The sequence below is a fragment of the Dama dama genome, chromosome 30, assembly GCF_033118175.1.
Source record: "Dama dama isolate Ldn47 chromosome 30, ASM3311817v1, whole genome shotgun sequence".
NCBI classification, from domain to species: domain Eukaryota; kingdom Metazoa; phylum Chordata; class Mammalia; order Artiodactyla; family Cervidae; genus Dama; species Dama dama.
The window spans coordinates 74,224,936-74,249,046 of NC_083710.1; the positions used below are offsets into that span (position 1 = coordinate 74,224,936).

The following is a 24,111-nucleotide window of genomic DNA, read 5'->3' on the forward strand; positions in this document are numbered from 1 at the left end:
GGAATCCGGTGGAGAGGGAGGTGGGAGGGGGGATCGGGATGGGGAATACATGTAACTCCATGGCTGATTCATGTCAATGTGTGCCAAAACCCACTGCAATGTTGTGAAGTAATTAGCCTCCAACTAATAAAAATAATTGAAAAAAAAAAAAAAAGAGAGAGAGAGACTACTACCAGCAGCTCGATGCCAATAAAATGGACAACTTGGGAGAAATGGACAAATTCTTAGAAAAGTATAACTTTCCAAAACTGAACCAGGGAGAAATAGATCTTAACAGACCCATCACAAGCAAGGTAATTGAAACTGTAATCAGAAATCTTACAGCAAACAAAAGCCCAGGACCAGATGGCTTCACAGCTGAATTCTATCAAAAATTTAGAGAAGAGCTAACACCTATCTTACTCAAACTCTTTCAGAAAATTGCAGAAGTAAACTTCCAAACTCATTCTATAAGGTCACCATCACCCTAATACCAAAACCAGACAAAGATGCCACAAAAAAAGAAAACTACAGGCCAATATCACTGATGAACACAGATGCAAAACTCCTTAACAAAATTCTAGCAAACAGAATCCAACAACACATTAAAAAAATCATACATCATGACCAAGTGAGTTTTATCCCAGGAATGCAAGGATTCTTTAATATCCACAAATCAATCAATGTAATGCACCACATTAACAATTTGCAAGATAAAAACCATATGATTATCTCAATAGATGCAGAAAAAGCCTTTGACAAAATTCAACACTCATTTATGATTAAAACTCTCCAGAAAGCAGGAATAGAAGGAACATACCTCAACATAATAAAAGCTATATATGACAAACCCACAGCAAGCATTACCCTCAATGGTGAAAAATTGAAAGCATTTCCCCTAAAATCAGGAACAAGACAAGGGTGTCCACTCTCAGCACTACTACTAAACATAGTGTTGGAAGTTTTGGCCACAGCAACCAGAGCAGAAAAAGAAATGAAAGGAATCCAGATAGGAAAAGAAGAAGTGAAACTCTCACTGTTTGCAGATGACATGATCCTCTACATAGAAAACCCTGAAGACTCTACCAGAAAATTACTAGAGCTAATCAATGAATATAGTAAAGTTGCAGGATATAAAATTAACACACAGAAATCACTTGCATTCCTATACACTAACAGTGAGAAAACAGAAAGAGAAATTAAGGAAACAATCCCATTCACCATTGCAACAAAAAGAATAAAATATTTAGGAGTATATCTATCTAAAGAAACAAAAGACCTATACATAGAAACTATAAAACACTGATGAAAGAAATCAAAGAGGACACAAACAGATGGAGAAATATACCGTGTTCATGGATTGGAAGAATCAATATTGTCAAAATGACTATACTACCCAAAGCAATCTATAGATTCAATGCAATCCCTATCAAGCTACCAATGGTATTTTTCACAGAACTAGAACAAAGAATTTCACAATTTGTATGGAAATACAAAAAACCTCGAATAGCCAAAGTAATCTTGAGAAAGAAAAATGGAACTGGAGGAATCAACCTGCCTGACTTCAGGCTCTACTACAAAGCCACAGTCATCAAGACAGTATGGTACTGGCACAAAGACAGAAATGTAGATCAATGGAACAGAATAGAAAGCCCAGAGATAAATCCACAAACCTATGGACACCTTATCTTCGACAAAGGAGACAAGGATATACAATGGAAAAAAGACAACCTCTTTAACAAGTGGTGCTGGGAAAACTGGTCAGCCACTTGTAAAAGAATGAAACTAGAACACTTTCTAACACCATACACAAAAATAAACTCAAAATGGATTAAAGATCTAAATGTAAGACCAGAAACTATAAAACTCCTAGAGGAGAACATAGGCAAACACTCTCTGACATAAATCACAGCAGGATCCTCTATGACCCACCTCCCAGAATATTAGAAATAAAAGCAAAAATAAACAAATGGGACCTAATGAAACTTAAAAGCTTTTGCACAACAAAGGAAACTATAAGCAAGGTGAAAAGACAGCCCTCAGAATGGGAGAAAATTATATCAAATGAAGCAATATACAAGCAACTCCTCAGCTCAATTCCAGAAAAATAAATGACCCAATCAAAAAATGGGCCAAAGAACTAAACAGACATTTCCCCAAAGAAGACATACAGATGGCTAACAAACACATCAAAAGATGCTCAACATCACTCATTATTAGAGAAATGCAAATCAAAACCACAATGAGGTACCATTACACGCCAGTCAGGATGGCTGCTATCCAAAAGTCTACAAGCAATAAATGCTGGAGAGGGTGTGGAGAAAAGGGAATCCTCTTACACTGTTGGTGGGAATGCAAACTAGTACAGCCACTATGGAGAACAGTGTGGAGATTTCTTAAAAAATGGAAACAGAACTGCCATATGATCCAGCAATCCCACTTCTGGGCATACACACTGAGGAAACCAGATCTGAAAGAGACATGTGCACCCCAATGTTCATCGCAGCACTGTTTATAATAGCCAGGACCTGGAAGCAACCTAGATGCCCATTAGCAGACTAATGGATAAGGAAACTGTGGTACATATACACCATGGAATATTACTCAGCCATTAAAAAGAATTCATTTGAATCAGTTCTAATGAGATGGATGAAACTGGAGCCCATTATACAGAGTGAAGTAAGACAGAAAGATAAAGACCAATACAGTATACTAATGCATATATATGGAATTTAGAAAGATGGTAATGATAACCCAATATGCAAAACAGAAAAAGAGACACAGAATTATAGAACATACTTTTGCACTCAGTGGGAGAAGGCGAGGGTGGAATGTTTTGAGAGAACAGCATCAAAACCTGTATATTATCTATGGTGAAACAGATCACCAGCCCAGGTTGGATGCATGAGACAAGTGCTCAGGGCTGGTGCACTGGGAAGACCCAGAGGGATGTGGTGGGGAGGGAGGCGGGAGGGGGGATCGGAATGGGGAATACATGTAAATCCATGGCTGATTCATGTCAAAGTATGGCAAAAACCACTACAATATTGTAAAGTAATTAGCCTCCAACTAATAAAAATAAATGGGGAGGAAAAAATGCATTTTGACAAAATACTATATTCATGGTTAATTTAAAAGAAAAATATGCAGATCTACTATATCCTATAAGACAAGCAGACAACAGTTTTAACCTTAAGGCAAAATTTTACATTCAAAGATAGTAAAGCCTTAGTACATTGTGCTTAGTACACTGTGGATGCTCAGTAAATATCACAGCCAGGGCTTTAGAAGTCATTTGGCACAATACCAAGTGAGACTTGAGATGAGTAAGAAAAAGGTGGCAGAAGAAGAGGAAGAAATCTGCTTCAATGAGGACAAGCCCTGTTGGCAGGCTGGCCCTGTCACCAGTACTCTCAATGTCTCAGCCCAATAGAAAGTCAACGTGGTTCATCTATGGGAGACATGTTTTTATCACCTTCTTCATGGATATTTATGAACTGAGGCACTGGCACAAACACATCCACTCTCTTCCACCTCAAACTCCATATGTCTGTAGATGAAGAGAATGGAAACTAGCTTTGGTTGGAGTACCACAAGGAAACCAGGCTTGGGAGTTCTGCAGGCTCTCAGCACCCGAGAGTACTACCTCAATATGTCTCTATCCTCTAGAAGTCAGAATGTTCCTTGGAGTAAAAATTAAACATGGTGGAGACCAAGCTAAAACCTTGTCTTCCATGGCTCTCCATCCACTATCAACTGCACTTCATAGTTTGGAATAAATATTCCCAATCATCTCTTCCCCAAGGCCTAAACCAATTGACTCAGATGCACTGAGGCTTCTACTCTGAGTAAGACTTAGGGAAAGCAAGCTTCTTTCCCAAAGAAAAAGGCAAAGAAACAGCAACAATTACCCACCCTGCCAAACAGCCACTCTACCTCACAACCTATTTCCTCCCTCTAGTCATTTCTTGAGAGTCCCCTTCTCCCCAGGTCCCCTTCCTTCTCCACGATCAAGGAAAACCAAACACTCAATGAATCCAAGTCACCAAAATAAACACCTTGACCCTCAACATCATTTCCTCCACAGACTTCTCAAAAGACAAAATGCCAAAAGTTTGGAAGTCTTTCAGGAACAGGGTTTTCCTTTTTGGCAATCCCCCCTTACTAACACAGATAAGTTTTCTTTGATAGCTCTCTTTTGTCTGTCCAAAGCTGAGGAACCCAAATGCAAGAGGAAGGGAAGGAGAATCCATAACACCAAATACCAAAAAAAACTAAGCATTTTCTGCTCAGCCAATCAGTGCCTGATCAGGATATTTATCAAAATATGTCCCTATCCCTCATATGGCTGTCTCATTAAACCTCAACATCCCTGTCTTGATCTATACACATGCACACACACATTCACAGGCTGCACCAACTGCCTCTCCTCCCATGAAGTCACGGAAATTTTCATCTACTAGAGAGGATAAATGGAACACTATTTAGTTGAAGAAGTAAGATGATCAGACCTGAGTACAATGATCAGTTCTGATACATTTCCACTGTGTCCTTTCATCCATCCCAAGAGGCATAGAGAGCTCATGGAAGAGTCCCTCTCACAGCAGACTGTCAAACACACTGTTTATAGTTTCCTGAGATGGAAATGTGGAGGCTCACACAGAGAAGCAAGAACATCAAATTGTACACATGGGCAGTCCCAGCTCAGGTGCTGCCAAGGGCAGTCCAGTGCTGGAGTCACAAACCATCAGAAGTCCAGCAGTATTATCTGCCATCCAAAACTGTCCTGAAATTGATGATTCTCATTGGGAATCACTTTTGCCTGTTACTCAGCTCTCCATATGAGCCTAACATCCTTGTAATTACAGGAGAAATAAGAGTAATGGAACTCACCAAAGAGAATATGGATAAATGCAACAAATACAGCAAAAAAGAGTGTAAATAAAGGCAGGTCACTATGCCTAAACATATCTGGATTTTTTGCTGAAAAGTAGTTTTTAATAACCCAGTTGAGGGACTTCCCTGGTGGTTCAGTGGCTAAGACTATACACTCCCAATGCAGGGGACCTCAGTTCAGTACATGGCTGGGTAACTAGATCACACATGCTGCACTTAAGGCCCAGAACGGTCAAATAAATAAATATTTTTTTAAAAAAGAATTTAGCAAACAGCCTCATTAAAGTATAATGCTAGTTTATGGCCCATACCTGGCCAATTCTTTTTTTTTTTTCCTTCTTGATAATGAATTTTCCTTATTTGAGATAGAAAATTTCAAAAAGATAATAAAGGTTTTCAATCATGACGTGTTACTTTGATCTGATGTAATTTGAGGGGAAAGTCATTTGTTATTCTTAAGCACTCTTTTGGGACTTCCTCCCATGGCTCAGTGGTAAGGAATCCAACTGCAAAGCAGGAGACACAGAGATGCAGGTTTGATCCCTGAGTTGGGAAGATCCTCTGGAGGAGGAAATGCAACCTGCAATCCACAACCCACTCCTGGCTTCTTGCCAGGATAATCCTATGGACAGAGGAGCCTGGTGGGCCTTTGGGGTCACAAAGAATCAGACACAACTGAGTGACTGAGCACACATATACAACTTTGCCTGCAGCAAGGGGCAGTCATGGCAATTCAGAGAAGTGATGAAAAGTATACTGTACATGGAATTTCCATTCTGGCATAAGTTGCAACTATTGAAAATAGAAAATTGACATACTCCATATGAAAAGTAACAGCAAGTAAAGGATAATTTTCTAGTAATTTCTCTCAAAAAAATGGAAAGAAAAATAGTGAATGGTACAAAATTGTGAAAACAAAACTCCACAGTACATATAGAAAATAAGAATATACATATAAAATATGATTCTTCAATGCTTCCAGAACACAGAGCACAGAAGTGACTGAGGCCATCAAAGGTAGACTGAGTAAATCCATCCCCTCTACACACAAGGAAAGGTTAGAGATGAAGAGTCATTTAATAGGACAGCTGGGAGCAGCATTTATAATCTGTCAATTTTTACAGTTCTGGCATTTGGTAAAACTGGCTGAGGCACACCAGGCAAAAGATTTTCCAGCTACCAGAAGATTAACTCCTGCATATGCTCCATGCTCTGTTATAAGTATTAACTCCAAATGAAACAGTGGTGTGAATCCCAAGGAAAGGTCCAATTTCAGAAGACTCTGCTTGTCTTGGCGAGTCTCTCAGAGAGGCAAGGAGTGGCTGTGGCTCACCCTGGAGACACAGACGCTGGTGGCAGCCATTCCCGGGAGCCGCCCCTACATGTGTACACCAAGGAATTCTCTCATCTGCACATTCCCGATTCTCACCATCAACTAATAAGAAATAAAACAACTGAGAAAATATTCATTATCAACCATGAAACTAACCAGATTAAAACTTTCTTGATAAGCAAGGTCAAATACTGTCCCTTTAAACCCTTCCTCTTTGACATCAGTCTATGACCACATGTATATTCTTTCTACAAACCAATTGAGACTATAGTTCTTACTCTTTAACAAGAATTCTTCACAACTCTGAAATCATAAAGGATCTTTAAAAGAGTCTATTTTAATACTACAGCATCCATTATTCAGGATTCTCTGAGAGCCTGAGTCTTTCAAGCAGACTTTATTTTGACCACACAATGTGGCATGCAAAATTTTAGTTTCCTGACCAGGGATCAAAAACCCTGGCATCTGTATTGGGGGCATGGAGTCTTAACCACCGGACTGGCAGAGAAGCTTGAGGTAGACATTTCTTGATAGAGTCCTTGGTATTCAGAGTCCTGAAAGCACCTGGCATTGGGTTCCACTTCTTGTTTCTTATAGTAACCTCTTGCACTGTTAGGTTAGATGCTAGAACTGCTGCAGTGAGTAGAATTCTCCCTCCACATTAATGTACTTGAAATATTTCTTACCTATCTTCTCCATATCTTATTTAATACAAAAAAACCCCACAAAAATAGAAACAAGCTATCAAAGAAAAATGCTTGAGTGAAACATATACGCAGAAAAGAGTGAGCTTGTAGGAAAAATGAATAGGCAGTTACTCTTTAGAACAGGGGGAAAGGTGACAAAATGTAGAGTTGAGAAAAATCCAAAGATAAGGAGGAAAAGCAGTGAATCTGGGGAGAACATAGCCATCAGGATTCTAGATATCTCAGCCTTCACTTGTCTTTTACACAGTGGCCTTCATCCTGACTGCACCTTAGCATCACCTGAGAGGGGATAAGTGCACTCTGATGCCCAAGGCCCAGAATCACTGCAGATGTGACTGCAGCCATGAAAGTAAAAGACATTTGCTCCTTGGAAGAAAAGCTATGACCAACCTAGACAGCATATTAAAACACAGAGATGTTATTTTGCTGACAAAGGTCCATCTAGTGGAGCTATGGTTTTTCCAGTAGTCAAGTATGGATGTGAGAGTTGGACTACAAATAAAGCTCAGCACCAAAGAATTTATGTTTTCAAACTGTGGTTTTGGACAAAACTCTTGAAAGCCCATTGGCCTTCAAGATCAAACCAGTCAATCCTAAAGGAAATCAGTAGAAGGACTGATACTGAAGCTGAAACTCCAATAGTTTGGCCACCTGATGTGAAGAACTGACTCATTTGAAAAGACCCTGATGCTGGGAAAGATTGACAGCAGGAGGAGAAGGGGATGACAGAGGATGAGATGGTTGGATGGCATCACCAACTCGACGGACATGAGTTTGAGCAAGCTCTGGGGGTTGGTGATGGACAACCTGGGATTCCTGGCCGACTGCAGTCCATGGGGTCACAAAGAGTTGGACACAACTGAGCGACTTAACTGGACTGGATGACAAAGGCCCAGCCTCCAGAAACTGGTTTAGGTTCAACTGATTAGGGTGGAGAAGATCCTTTCCCAGTAGATTCTGGATGCAGAAACTAACCCCATATAAGCATCTGCTAACCTCCACTCTTGTACTATCAAGGCATCTGAGCCTGGAATGGCTATAGACCTGCTCTGAAGGAGTTACAAGGATCACAAAGAGTTTTCACCAGAGTTGCATGACATATTACATACTTCTAGAAAAAATCCTTATAATCCCAAATACAGATATTACAGTGATGAAATTAAAAATTTTCATTCTGCACAGTAGGAAAAATAAAGTGTTCAGAAAAGACTATATTTTAAAAATATTAATAAAAAGATTATTCAAAATTAGCCTAGAAAATTACCTCTAAAAGGAGAAGAATTAGAGTTGAGCTAACAAGCATATCAACCTTGTTTGAAAATAGCCTTCTCTTGATTTTGGAATCATGAAAACATTATAGGAAATTATAATTATAAAACAATTTTTTAGAAAGCAAATCCTAAAATTTCAGAGTAAAATTAAACAAAAGTACCTAAACATGTACCCATCCTTTAGGTTGACAGAACCATACAGAAAAGAATTATCAAAAGTGGTTTTAAACAAAATAATTTGAAAACACATTCTCTGTGTCGATACACCCACCTGAGTACAGTATGAACTGCAAAAAAAAAGAAAAATCTTAAATTGTTTTCAGAAGTCACATTATAAGGTAAAACATATGAATAATTATGTTGATATCATTTAAAATTGGGTTTAGACATGGGACAAAGAATAGATGATGGGAGAAAAGAGATACAGATGTAAGAGCAATAAGATGAAGTAAAAACACTAGTCACCTGCATCTGACTTGGATTGGAAACACCCACATGTACATAAAAAAATGTATTCTAACTTTGTCTAATGAAAAATCCAAGAAACAATAACCAAGAGCAATAAGCACCTCTAGCACCTAGACTGTAGTTTAAAAGTACCATTTCACACTGGAAGAAGCCAGGGCTGCTTGGAGAAATGGATTATTCCAGGGCTGGAGCAAATGTTGTACAAAATGAGCTAGAAACATCCTGTCACACCAGAAACCGAACCAAACAAAACAAAATACTAGCAAAGACTTCTAGAGTATGTGCAAAAGACTCAGGACTCAACCTGAATAGACTCCCGCTGCCCAAAGATGGCCAAATTAGGCACAAGTGTAACACATGAAATGGACTGAAGCAGATCAGAATGCTTAAATCCATGAGCTCAAACTGACATTCACAAAACCAGTGCTCGCTTCAGCAGCAAATACACAAAACCAAACTAAAGAAACAACAATAAAAATTCACTAGCCCCAGAGAAGAACCAACTCATCATTTTGAAAACAGGTTTTAAAAAGTGAAAAAAATTAATTTCCCCTACTCTTCCCATAAATACTATAGTTCAGGGTTAACCAAACAGCATAGAACATCCTCATTTTGCAACCCTTAATGAATTAATGGACCTTGAGCAAAGATCGTGAATAGCTCCTAACATCACACACACACACACACACACACACACAGTGTTATGTACCTCATAAGGGAGGTATACTACCCTACCTCCTACATAGATGAAAGGGGTTAAGAAAATCCAAATGAGTTACATCAATCTTCTAGACCTAAACATCAACCTAAGGTGTCAGAGGAACATGTTAATTGACACAGGGGGAGAAGCTATCAGCCATATCTACTCTGTGGGAATCTCTACAGGACAGAAAACCTAGAAGCATGGGGTGGAGGGGGATAGAAAAACAATCTATATAACCTAGGTCAATCAAATGTACCTTATTTAATATGGCTTCAAACAGCAAGAGGAGGAAAAAGACAACTGTGAGCACTGGCTAGATATTGATGATGTTAAAGTTAATATTTATGAATAATAATAATATTTATATTAATATGTTTAGTCGGGGGGATTCTACATCTTTAAAAGATATGCAGATATGCATACATATATGCAGAGTATATCACGTGAAATGCCGGGCTGGAAGAAGCACAAGCTGGAATCAAGATTGCAGGGAGAAAAATCAATAACCTCAGATATGCAGATGACACCAACCTTATGGCAGAAAACAAAGAAGAACTAAAGAGCCTCTTGATGAAACTGAAAGAGGAGTGTGAAAAATTTGGCTTAAAACTCAACATTCAGAAAACTAAGACTATGGCATCTGGTCCCATCACTTCATGGCAAAAAGATGGGGAAACAATGGAAACAATGACAAACTTTATTTTGGGGGGCACTCCAAAATTACTGCAGATGGTGACTGCAGGGATGAAATTAAAAGATGCTTGCTCCTTGGAAGAAAAGCTATGACAACCTAGAAAGCATATTAAAAAACAGAGACATTACTTTGCCAACAACGGTCCATCTAGTCAAAGCTATGGTTTTTCCAGTAGTCATGTATGGATGTGAGAGTTGGACTATAAAGAAAGCTGAGTGTTGAAGAATTGATGCTTTTGAACTGTGGTATTAGAGAAGACTCTTGAGAGTCCCTTGGAGATCCAACCAGTCCATCCTAAAGGAGATCAGTCCTGGGTGTTCATTGGAGGGACTGATGTTGAAGCTGAAACTCCAATACTTTGGCCACCAATGCAAAGAACTGACTCATTGGAAAAGACCTTGGTGCTGGGAAAGAATGAAGGCGGGAGGAGAAGGGATGAAAGAGAATGAGATGATTAGATAGCATCACCGACTCGATGGACATCAGTTTGAGTAAGCTCCAGGAGTTGTTGATGGACAGGGAAGCCTGGTGTGTTGCAGTCCGTGGAGGTCACCCTAACTATATTCAATAATAACTCCTTCTGAGTTGTTAGCTGATTATTATTGTTTAGTCACTTATGTCTGACTCTCTACAATCCCATAGACTGTAGCCCTCCAGGCTTCTCTGTCCAAGTTTCCCAGGCAAGAGTACTGGAGCGGGTTGTCATTTCTCCTCCAGGGAATTTCCCGACCCAGGGATTGAACCTGCATTTCCAGCATCTACCAATGCTGGAGCCACAAGGGAAGCCCAAATAAATTACAAAATAAGAGAAAACCAAACAGAAGTTTATTAACATGTATATTTCTGATACACATGGGAAATATCAAGAAGAACTGAGTAACTCCCTGAGTTACCACCACCTTAAATACCATCTCCAGCTAAAGATAAAGGAAAGGTATGGAAGCACCTATGAGAGGTTAACAGGAAAAGCAGCTGAAACTACAGTAGGGTTGGGTTTGTTAGGCAGATTTCATTCTTCTTGAAGACTGTCCTTCAACAGGATTCTGCTGTGATTTAGAGCCATCCTTCTCTCTCTGGTACAAAGAGGGAGTGAAAAGTGAAGTGAAAGTCACTCAGTCATGCCCAATTCTTTGCAACTCCATAGACTATACAGTCCATGGAATTCTCCAGGCCAGAATACTGGAGTGGGTAGCCTTTCCCTTCTCCAGGGTATCTTCCCAATAGAGAGAGAGACACCTTTACAAACGGAGATTTCCTTTATCAGTGTAAACATTCCTTACAGAAGAGTAACTTCTACTCTGTCCTCAGAGTTTCTCCTGTGTCTATTTCTCAAAAAAAAAAAAAAAATCAACTCAAAACAATCTTTCTGCGAGACAGGCCTATTCTGCAGTGACACATTGTGTTACCCTTTTATTCTATTCTATATCTGTAATTTTAAAAGGTTCTTAAAAATCTATAGGAAAAAGAAAATTCTATAGGAAGCAGTTGACAGAAGAGCTGAGAGCTGTTGTTAGGAAAACACCTCTGCTTGACTCTGAGCCTCAGTGGAGGCTGAGGGAGGAGAGGAAGCCTCAGGACATGATGTGGAGAACAAAGGCCGAGGAATCAGAACTCTGTGCTTCAAAAGCCAGGTTGGCCACCTGTGAGTCACCAGACTCTAAGCCCATCATGTGTCCTCCTTCATCTCCAGGGCCTTATCTATGGAAATACCTGCCTTACCTCCCTCGGAGGAATCCTGGGACAACTAAATGAGCTACAACAGCTCAAAATGCTCTGAAATCATTTCAACATTTTTATTAACAGAAATCCAGGGCAGAGACTTACTCTATTGTTAATGGCAGAGGCTGGTTTCACAAAGTGCTTGGAAAACTCATTGCTGCTTACAGGTGATCATAGTAGAACAAGAACTCTTGAGAAAAATCATGTGTGAAAGCCAAATTTCTAGCCTGTAATTAAAGGTTCACTTCTAAGCAGATTGCTAAAATTTTTAACCATTATGAATGTAGTCTTTTAAAAAGAGTCACCTACCACCCTGTCTACTTAAAGAAAATGGTTTGAAGGGAATGAAGTGAACAAGTGAAATAGGTGAGGGAACTTAAGAGGTACAAACACCAACTTATCAAATAAATAAAAGGGGATTGGGAGCAAAAGAAAAATAAATAAAATCTTTAAAAATAAATCACAGGATTGTAATATACAACATAGGAAATATACTCAATAATACTGGAATAACTTTGTATGGTAACAGTTGGTACGTAAAATTACTATGTACTGTATGAAATATTAAATCACTAATGATATATACCAGAAACTAATAAAACATTATAAGCCAATCATACTTCAATTTAAAAAACTCTTTTAATTTTGCAATAAAAAATTACATATGCTTAGAAAAAGAAAAGAAAGTGGATTGGAAAGCATCACCCTCATTTATAAACTCAAGGTCATCACTATGGGTATTACTAACATCTAATGGCTAATGCTATGCTCTCAAGAACCAGCAGGGTGCACACAGCATGTCTGCTCTGCAGGTCCCCATACATTTTGCTCCATGGCACCTCCTCTTTTCCCTTGCTGTGTGGTCCTCAGTGGTTGCTCTCAGTCTACAGTATCTTTGTCACCAGGAGACATTCCTCAGGCTTCTGGGTTGAGCGGAAGTGAGGGACACATGGAAGAAAGGGTTGGGAAATAAAGGCAAAAGCCCACTACAGCTCTCAGGGAACCAGACCTGAGTCGAGGCACAAAGCCCAAACAAGAACTCAAAGGATTCTGTTTACTTCCTGCCTATCAGCTGAGCTCCAAAGTGAAGATTTATACAAACATGTGCTTCCCACAGCCTCCGCCTGGACCAGAGACCATCAGCAAAAGTGGTCTCAGACAGAGGCCAAGTGACCAGACAAGACCGGGCCACTTCTTAGGGTCCTGGGAAGAGGACATAACTCCCAGCTACTCCTTCCCTCTCAGGGGAAGAGACTGGGTGAACCTACTCTGGCTCTCTGAGGTCACCCCACTTACACTCCAGCAGGTGGAGACCTCACCTCTCAGAGAGAAGCCCTGATGACCTGGGGAGGTGGTCTCAGTGACTCAGGCCCAGGCAGAGACTTCAGGCTCCTCCTCTCCACCCTGAGGGCCCTGGGCAGGCAGAGACCTGCAGTCCCCGTGGAGGTGCACACAGGGGCCAGAGGCACTGGGAACTCTCTGGCTGTTCTAATTAGGGGTGACCTGCATGGGCTCCATAACCTGGCACTTGTTTCTCTGAGCAGTAGAGATACTCCTCACTTCTCATAGGACAGAGGTTTTCATATCTCAAAATCCTAAAGCCTAAAAGCCTCACCCTGGACTGGCGTCACCCTGCTTTTTCCCACTGGTGCTACCAAGAGTACCTGGGAGGCCCTCTTGTGCTGTGGGTGGTGAAAGCACACTGCTTGGGATCATGGATGATCCACGGGGCATTCTGTGCACCTGAGGGATTGAAAGAGGGCTGGAGATCAGCAAGGTAACACATTTGTGTTTTAAAGAATTCTGAGCTAAGTTTAGATCTTCCACTGTCTAACACACAAAGACTAACAAGCAGTACAGATAGATCACAACATGGGAAGTTGCTTCATAAAATCAATTATTTAACTAACTAGTACTGCTACTAGAACTAGTAGTACTACTACACAGATGAGCATCTACATTTACAGTCCTCTACTCCCCACTTCTCCACCATGACCACCCAAAAACCAAGCTCCTAAATGAGGGGTCAGGGCTTTACCAGTTGCACCTTGTACAGCTCCCAGGGACCTTTCTGGACCCTTCAGGTGGCTCAGATGGTAAAGAATCTGCCTGCAATACAGGAGATCCGGGTTCAATCCCTGGGTCGGGAAGATCCCCTGGAGACAGAAATGGCAACCCGATCCAGTATTCTTGCCTGGTGAATTCCATAAACAGAGGAGCCTGGCAGCCTACAGTCCATGCGGTAGTAAAGAGTCAGACACAACTGAGCGACTAACATTTTCACTTTTGGCAGGATGTATTCCAGGGGCTGGACAACTTTGAAACCAATACTCTCAGCACCACAGTGGGGCAGATTCCCTCTCAGCAAGAACCCCAGATCCTTTGGCCTCTCTGTCTATGTCTGCTTCTCTCAGCTGCCACGGCCAAGATCCAAAGCTCATATTAGGATGGGATCCATATGAGTCTTAGTGACCCGACCCAAGGAACCAATAGCGAGGACAGCAAGAAAAACCAGAAGTTCAGTTCAAACCCAGCCACATGGGCTATGCTGTGAGACCCACTTGCCTTCAACCTTCTTTAGCATCTGGTACCAAAGAGAAATTAGAGAGCCAGGGACAGCAGAGAAAGACCTGCTCCAGGATATGATCAAACATTAAACCTGGATACCACTCATCCAACCAGGCACCTGGCATGAATCACAGGCACACACCGAGGCCCCAGGATTTCCTGATACAGAATTCTTGAGAGCTCTGCTGTGTGAGGTCAGGAAATCCTGCACAAATAGGCCACAACAACTTGCCACCTGTGTATTTCAAACAGAGACTTACTGTGACTATGTGGAAATACCATCACTGGGACAGCTGCGCATGGGACAAAGAAGGGCTGGGATAGCCTGAAGGGCTCCTGCTCCCTCTCCCACCCCCTGCCCTTCACAAGGCACTGTAGCATCTAGGTGGTTAGTGCCCTCTCTAAGGTGGCACTCTGCCCCACATTCCTGTCCCACCCTCTGGCATAATGGCCAATCCATTTCTATCATCAATGAGAACTCCATCCCCCAGGACCACCCAGTCACCTGTGAGCTGACTCTCCGTATCTCCAGTTGTGTGGGGCGGACTTCACCTGCCCAGCTGCGCACTGCCTGAAGGCCCTTCAGTACAGCACAGCCTTTAAACAAGAGCCCCGCTGACCACCTGTGAACCACCTGGCCCATCACAACATACTGATGACAACTCACACCTTCTCCACCTAAAACCCCCCTTTCACAGCAACTGCATCTTCCATCCCTCCTGCTCTCACACTCACAGCCCGCCCGTGTCCCTAAGGAGCACTAAGGGACCACGGAGAGCATGAGCCACCCAGAGGGGTCTGCAGCAGACCTCCAGCAGACTCAGCCAGAACAGGGGGCTGCCGGCACTGTGTCCCCAGGTGGAATGTCCTCTGGGGGATCTTGACCCAGGATTTTCAGGGTCATGGAGGTCACTGTGCTCACAGCTTTCTACCTCTGGTTTGCCCTGCTCATCCCCTCCTACACCCTCTGCCGATGCCAGGCTACCAGGATCCACCTTCAACCAGGAACCCATCCCCACAGCCAGGGAAAGAAACCAGCATGGAGGGTGCACAGAATTCACGGTGAAGCTGGAGGTCCACCCCACAGGGGCTTTGGCTTACAGTGCCAGCCCATGGGGAAGGGGGCAGCCTCGGGAAAGGTGTGCTCTTAGAGTTCTGGGCGGCTACAGTCCAGATGCATTCTGTTCCCCTGGAAGAGGAGAGGAGATGGTATCTTCTTAAAAAATCATTTATCAGATGTGACCCGGTCAAGGTAACAATTTTTACCTTGTTAAATTATAACAAAAGTGCCATAAAATGTATGTTATTCTGGGCTTGGGTCCAAATTACCTTCCTCTAAATCACAGGGCACATATTGCCTGAGTCTGCTGGAATCTTCTTTTGGTCAAATATCATTCAGCATTTATACTGAGCACCAGGAACTTTCTAACATAATATAAAATGCCTTTTATTTCAAGGCCATCCTTCCACAACACAATTTTAATCAGTTAAAAGAAAAATAGTAAGCCCTGGAGTCCAGTCCTTGCCCATTCTAAAAATAAATATAACCTCTGAGCTCTATCATGTTTCCATGAGGGTTTATCCTCAGACCTTAGACTATTGGCCTCTCTCCCTACCTGTCCCGTCCATCTCAGAACTCAGATACATACACCAAAAAGCAATGCACAGTATGAAACTCTTTTACCTCAAGAAATATAAACAATCCCCAAATTAAATAGGATTTCCAGTAACACTTTACGATTGCTTTCATTAAAGAAGGCTCCTGATCGTCTTTCTGGGCTCTCTTAACTTCTTGATCCCAGTACCTGTGATGAGAAACAGAGCACAGTAAAGAACAGCATGTCCTCCAAAGGGGAAATGGGGAGGGGACCAGAATGAAAGATAATCCTTCACTAACAAAGGTCCGTCTAGTCAAGGCTATGGTTTTTCCAGGAGTCATTTATGGATGTGAAAGTTGGACTATAAAGAAAGCTGAGAGCCAAAGAATTGAACTGTGGTGTTGGAGAAAACTCTTGAGAGTCCCTTGGAGTGCAAGGAGAGCCACCCAGTCCATCCTAAAGGAGATCAGTCCTGGGTATTCATTGGAAGGACTGATGCTGCAGCTGAAACTCCAATACTTTGGCCACCTGATGCAAAGAGCTGACTCATTTGAAAAGACCCTGATGCTGGGAAAGATTGAGGGCAGGAGGAGAAGGGGATGACAGAGGATGAGATGGTTGGATGGCATCACCGATTCAATGGACATGAGTTTGAGTAAACTCCAGGAGTTGGTGATGGACAGGGAGGTCTGGCATGCTGCAGTTCATGGGGTCGCAAAGAGTTGGACACGACTGAGTGACTGAACTGAATTGAATAGAACTAAGCCTGGGGTCAGCCTGAGGTGGGTGAGCATGGAATGTCAGGGAAGGAGGCTCAGAAGAACCCAGAGGAAGACAAAGCCCCCCTCCCCACACCTTTAGCCCCACGTGAAAATTCTCTCTCTCCCTCCCGTCTCCCTGCTGCCTGTGCTCACCCTTGCAGCTCTTCTCCAAGGCGCTGGGAGCGATCTTCTGGAAGCACCGAGTACATGTCATTTGCTTCTAATTTCCGTTTGTGACCAATTTTAAACAAGGGGTTTAGCCACCTGTTAAACATTAAAAGGAAAGTGACATGAATCCAAATTATACATCTCTAGTTAGAATCTTACATTCATGGATGTTGTTTAAAAAAAAAGTCTACATTTTAAATATATAAAGATATGGGGGAAATGAGACATGTGCTTACAAACACACACACACATTCTAGGTATAGGAAAGTCACTCTGGCTTATACATGATATAACTTAATTAAAGAAGCCTGTTTGTGGCCTACTGAACATACTTTGTACATCTGCTTTAATTATTAAGGAAATAATACATTTAGAAATCAGAATAAAGTAACAGTGGTTCAGGCATGCAGAACAGAGCTGAAAGGCCATTGTGGGTAAGGCTGTAGATATGTTCCTGTATTACTGGGGACTTAAATCTTCTGAGACTCCAATACTTTGGCCACCTCATGCGAAGAGTTGACTCATTGGAAAAGACCCTGATGCTGGGAGGGATTGGGGGCTGGAGGAGAAGGGGACGACAGAGGATGAGATGGTTGGATGGCATACCCGACTCAGTGGACATGAGTTTGAATAATCTCCTGGAGTTGGTGATGGACAGGGAGGCCTGGCGTGCTATGATTCATGGGGTTGCAAAGAGTCGGACACGACTGAGCGACTGAACTGACTGACTGACTGAAATCTTCTGAACTGTATCATATTTAAGGATATCTAGATGGCGCTAGTGGTAAAGACCCCGTTTGCTAATGCAGGAGATGTAAGAGATACTGGTTCATTTCCTAGTTTGGAAAGATTTGCTGAATAAGGAAATGGCAACCCATTCCAGTATTCATGGCTGGAAAATCCCATGGACAAAGGAGCCTGGTGGGCTACAGTCCATGGGGTCAAAAAGAGTCAGATACAACGAAAGTGTCTTAGCACCAATCATATTCAAAGCAGTTGCAACCCTGAGGTCTCAAGATCTCCTTAGAATAGCTATCAACTCAAAGGAATTTTTACAGGGAATTATCTTATGGACACAACACCCTGAGTCTAACAGGCTATGGACCCTGACCTCCTTACAGTCCTGTCAGACTCCCCTCAGCAAGAACACTCACATGAGCCTCTTTCTGACCCCACACTTCTGAAGACAACCTCAAGATAAATAACACCTTCCCAACTAAAATGCACAGTTAATTCTTCTTATGGTCCTCCTTGTTATCACTCCCTGGCAGATCCAAAAGGGCTGGAATTTTACCAACTGTTGAATCTGTCACCATCAGCCTCAGTCAGGGAATAAATAAAGCCCCCAGACTTTCAGGGAACTGCACTAACAGCTGACTGCATCACCAAACTAGGTTTAGTTCCTCCACACCCAGGCTTCTGCCCGGGGACATCAGGGTTGCCCCCATTGCCACCCTTCTGCAGCAAAGGTGTATGTGTTAGTCAAATCCCTGTTTCCTGGGGGTCCAACCAACCGTTCACTATGAGCCTTCCACCTAGAGTCGGCATGGCCGACTCTAGATAGCTATCATGCTTAACGGCTATGGGAACAGGATCATACCAAACATGGAGGAGTCTGGCCATGCAGCAAGTACCCTGGATGGAAGGGCACCACCATGAGCCTAAACGTGACTCAAGAAAACCCAAAGACAGTAAGTGCATCCCTGAGGGATGTTTATTCCTTGAGGCCCCTATGGCAAGGATCATCCACATTGGGCCATCAACTGTCTCCAGGAAAACTCTACCAAGGGACACTGGACTCTAGGTTGTTCACACCCAGATCAAGGTTACATTCAAATTTTAATTACACCCGCACAACCTGTGAATCAAAGTGGGCCATTTATCTAGTCAGGAGGGGAGCTGGGCTGGTAATAGCAGTTGTCACTGTTGTAGGATCCCTGGTGAGTCTAGAATGAGAAACAGTTTATAATACCCTAACTATATATATCTATATATATCTATATATATCTATATCTATATATATATATATATATATATATATATATATAAGTCAGTCAGAGACTGGCCTGGGTAAGTAGAGAAACCAGTTCTAACCTTAGAATGATAAAATCTTACTGGACCCTCTGGTCCACATGACACTTGACCACCACAAAGCTCTTGATTACCTGCTGGGTGATCAAGGGGGAATTTGTGCCCCAGCAACCATTTCCTGTTGTTTCTATGTTAACACGGTGGTCAGATAGAAGAGAGAGGATCCCAACTGCCAGAGAAAGCCACTTGCAGACAAAGACAAATATCATATGGTATCACTTACACATGGCATCTTTAAAAAATGGTACAAGTTAACTTATCTACCAAACAGAAATAGAGTTACAGATGTAGAAAATAAACTTATGGTTACTAGGGGGTAAGGGAAGAAGGGACAATTGGGAGACTGGGATTGACATATATAGACTACTATATTCGTGTCTGACTGTTTGCAACCCCATGAACTGTAGCCTGCTAAGCTCTTCTGTCCATGGGATTATCCAGGCAAGAACACCGGAGTGGGTTGCCATTTCCTTCTCCAGGGGGTCTTCCCAACGCAGGGATCTAACCTAGGTCTCCTGCATTGCAGCCAGATTCTTTATCGTCTGAGCCACCAGGGAAGCATATATAAAATAGATAACTAGTAAGAACCTACTGCATAGCAGAGGGAACTCTACTCAATCCTCTGTAATAACCTTTATCTTTTTCTTTTTTAAAGAAAAGAATCTTTTTAAAAAAGTGGATATATGTATAATTGATTCACTTTGCTGTATCCCTAAAAATAACATTGTAAATCAACTATACTCCAACAAAAAATGAATTGTTTTTAATAGACAGGCCACTTGGCTAAATACTCAGATCAAAATGGCCTGTCTGAACAAATGTGTGACAGTTTCAAAAGAAGGATTCCCAGCTTCCCTGGGCTTCTAAGGCCATTCTTAGAGCCCCTACAGTTACTCTCCTTCTCTTGCTCTTGTGTCCATGATTCCTCAACTGTCTCATTAGTTTTATCTCTTGGAGAACTGACACAGTCAACTTGCAGATGGCCTTTACCCAGGGCTATGAGCAACTGGGACTCTATCCTGGTGACAATCAGATTCATTCTGGTCGAATCAGGAACAATTCTGCTCCTCTAACCCAACATATGACAACAAGCATGCTCAGCAGGAAGCGGTATCAGACCAACCTTCACCCTTCAGAGTCCCTCAGGAATAAGGAGTTGTAAAAAGGAAAGGCTGTTGCCCCAGAATTATATCCCTGCCCCTCCCTCAAATGGAAACCAACTGCTCTTATCTGAGTTTCAAGCTTAACCATAAAAGGCAACAGAAAAATAAGGACTAATTAAAACTAGCTAGGACCCAAATGGCAGAAGACCTAACCTCCAGTAGGCACAGAGCCTCATTACGCATTCACTGCTTCTCCATTCTTTTGTCACTGAGCAAAGCTTGTGCTTTACCAGTCTCACCATCAGTTTACTTATTGGTTGTTGGAATCTGAGTGGAAAAAGAACCTCCCCAGTCTTGATAAGGGGTTTCAACCTGGGCTAAGACCCTGGCACAAGTCCAGCAATCAATTCCATGACAAGCACAGCAGTTACATATATAAGAAACATAGACTCCAGAACCAGGCTGCCTGGCTTGAGATCCCACTCCACTGCTTACTAGCTGTGTGATGGTAGGCAACTTACTCAACCTCTATGCTTCAGTGTCTTCAGGTGTGAAATAAGAGGCTCCTTCCTCTCCAGCAAGAAAACTGGAAATGGGTGCCACCAAAATCAAAGTCTTCACCTTCCATTTCAATGCACATACATTTTCAAAATCAACAAACAGAACGTGCTTTGAGAGTTTCTTGCCCTACCTGAAGTTCAGGAGACATTTGTCTGTTTTGCTATTATTTATGGTAACCACACATATATTCTGGAGAAGGAAATGGCAACCCACTCCAGTATTCTTGCCTAGAGAATCCCGTGGAAAGAGGAGCCTGGTGGGCTGCTGTCTACGAGGTTGCACAGAGTCAGACATGACTGAAGTGACTTAGCATGCATGCATGCATTGGAGAAGGAAATGGCAACCCACTCCAGTATTCTTGCCTGGAGAATTCCAGGGACAGAGGAGCCTGGTGGGCTGCTGTCTATGGGGTTGCACAGAGTCAGACATGACTGAAGCAACACAGCAGCAGCAGCACACACATATTCCTTCTTCTTGGCCCCTCTTTCCTAAGGGCCATCAAATAGCCAAGAGATGTAGCCACATACACTGAATACACCACCATCAAAACAAGCATAGGAGCTGCCATCCCCCTGGGGATCCCCTAGACTGTCCCATAAATGAAGTATCAGAATTTGTGGGAAAGATGAATGGGTTAGGGTTGAGAAACAAAAGACCTAATAATCACCCAAGTGTGATTAAAGTCCAAAAGTTCAGGCCTGCCTTTCTGCAGTTCTAGCTATTAGATGAAGACTTCATTTAAGAGCTTCAGCTCTCTGCAGTGCTTTTCATCTCTGTGTTTCCTCCCAGCTCAGGGACCCTTCAGTGGTTTCAGGACCATAGGACTCCAGGGCAGGACCACCTACATCAAGACCATGCACTGCTTCTCTGAGCTAGAGATCTGGATAAGACCCCACAGGGTGCAGGGACCCCCATCCCCAGGGTTTGGTTCTCAAAGGTGGAAGTGGAGATATTTGCAATAGGGAAAGGGGCTGTTGTCAAATAGATACTCTGCTCCTGGATGTGTGTCCCAGGAAAAAGCAAAAGGTGTTCCAGAATGGTGTTCCCATTCATTGCATAAAAAACAATTGTGTTTTGTACGCACACGAAATTGGCCACAACTAGGTACCAGAACAAACAGTCAACCATACAGGGAGGGAGGCAAGGAGAGAAAGAAAGACAGGGTCATAGACAGGGGGAGAGAGGCAGCCCAGGGCTGCTGGAACTCAGATGTTCACCTAAGGAACACAGGAAAAGGTGGGGACGTTATTGGAAGATGGCAAAGGTGCAGGGCCCTAATTAGATAAAGTTGTTCATAAGCTGCTTGTTTGGGGTGAAAGTTGCAGCTTATTTCAGTGAATTGCTGAGCAGCTCTGAGGCAGCTGGATAAGGTGGACACCAGGTCCCTGAGTCCTTCTCCCACCCCTACTGCCACCGGCCCTGGGCTCACACCCTCTCCTTGTCCCTTGGTCCCCAACAGAAGCCAGCAGTGTCAGGCATGCACCCGCGGGGACTATCACCCCTCAGACGGGGCACTCACCAGACAAACAGGCATGAGCAGAAGTTCGCCTTCTGCAGTGGATTCGTCTTCACCTCCGGGGACACGGGCAGCATCTTGCCGGCCAAGGCGGACACAGACCAGGGTCGCTCTGCTTAGGAGGCGGTGGAGCTCCTGCTGCTCCCTGCGCCGGCAGGGATGCTGGAGACTGGCCGCCCCACAGGTCCACTGGGCCGGAGCCCGAGAACACCTGCTTCTGAGAGTGGGGCGCTCTTTCTGTGCCAAGTCCCGCCTCCCAGGACTGAGAAGCCTCCAGGATGCCCTCTGAGGCAGCTGCTTTGTTCCGCTGCTGCCACAGGCATAGGATGGAGGCAGCGCGCCACGTGTGGGGCTGCAGGACCAAGAGACACCCTGGTAGATGCTTCCAGAAGCCCCACACAGGTGGGAGGCAAAGCTACCCGCTCTTTATAAAGGCAGGCAGGCTGACTGCAGGGCACAGCCAGCCCAGCTCCCAGGAGCGCCCCTGGCTGCAAACTCTGAGGAAGTTCCTGCTCTGAGTCCAGGCACTCACCCAGAAGGTGGAGAAGGGAGGCTCAGCCCCGCCCATCTCTGCTGCTCAGAGGCTCACCCACAGGTTGCAGAGCAAATCCAGAGAAAGCTGGAAGAAGAAGATAGCAGCCCACCCTCTGGGCATGCTGCCCTCATCAGGACCAAACAAGGACACTGTGGAAAGGTCTCCAAGTGGAATGGAGCAGGACCCTGGGGGGCCTTCCTGAGATAGACCCTACCCCCACTGCACGCCCTCTGCCTGTCTCTTGCTTGTAGAAAAGCTTCAGTCTCCCAGGCCTCTTCCAAGTCACAAAAGGCTGGATCAAGGATGATGGGAAGAATGTGAACATGTAATAACAAAAAAAATTTATCAATAGATTAGCCATACAGCAGTCACACAGTCTTTATAACAGGGTCTGGTGCACATTCCTGAGTTATTTTGCAGATGCTAAAAGGTCTACCAGGTGGAAGAAGTTAACTGCATGATGACCAGGATAAACTGGAACCTAAGGATTTATGATGATAACCCCTGTTACATTACCCTGCTCCTCCACATCAAGCAGAATAGTACATGAGCTAATCAAGTACCCTGGACTCTCTCCCTCAGCTTGTCTTTAAAAATCCTCCCCTGAAATCCACTGGGGAGTTCCAGCCTTCTGAGCATGAACATCCTGTACTCCTTGCTTGACCCTTGCAATGAACCTTTCTCTGCTCAGAACTCCAACTTTTCAGTTTGTTTCACCTCAGTGTACACTGGGCACAAGACCTTGGTTTGGCCGATACAAACCAGGCACCAAACATTTGACGATGGCCAACAACAGGGTTTAGCACAGACTATGGTTATACAGCTGCAAGACTTAGAGAAATGTAACAGAAGATTAGAAAACTTCAAATGATCTCAAAAGATGAATTCATGCCTTCATTAAGGATTGCCACAACATGTGGGATGTCTTGCATCTCACAGGTTACATTGTCGGGGGACCCCTGTGAGCTTTTTGCTGACCTCCTACAAGGGGAATTTGGGCCAGAGAGATTGCCTTATGAATTCTTTCATCATGAGCTCAGGGCCTGCCTAGCAGAGTAACAGTGGCATATGTTACAGAATACAGGTTATGTGCATTTGTGGGGAACTTACTTCACTTTTAACTCAAACAATGCCCTATTCAAGGAGGTGTTATCTTTATTTTACAGATGAGAAAAATGAGGCTCAAAGACAGCAGGGTCTTCCAGGGTCTTCCAATCATCAAAAATGATGAATCTTGATTTGGAATCAAGTACAAGTCCAGCATGACTGTCTCACTGGTGGATGGTCAGTGTGTGAAAAGTGCCAAGAATATGCCACCTGAATGAATCAATGACTGTAGGACTGAGAACAAAATGTTGGGTCCTCACTGATAAGTGGTTAAGTTATTTGTGTGGATGCCTTATGAGTTCAGCAGCTTTTCTTCCCTTTCATTCTAAATGA

The 24,111-nt window shown here is 43.2% G+C and overlaps 1 protein-coding gene across 1 annotated transcript in view; it reads right to left on the bottom strand.

Annotated features, from left to right (window-relative positions):
• LOC133049149 (ATP-binding cassette sub-family C member 4-like) overlaps positions 1-22,275 on the bottom strand; it is a 165,387-nt gene extending 143,112 nt beyond the window's left edge. Inside the window, 3 exon segments of the mRNA XM_061133058.1 lie at positions 16,023-16,143; positions 16,851-16,961; positions 22,140-22,275. Of these exon segments, the coding sequence (XP_060989041.1) occupies positions 16,023-16,143; positions 16,851-16,961; positions 22,140-22,213 (306 nt within the window). The 5' untranslated portion in view covers positions 22,214-22,275.
• Positions 22,276-24,111: the final 1,836 nt, after the last annotated feature.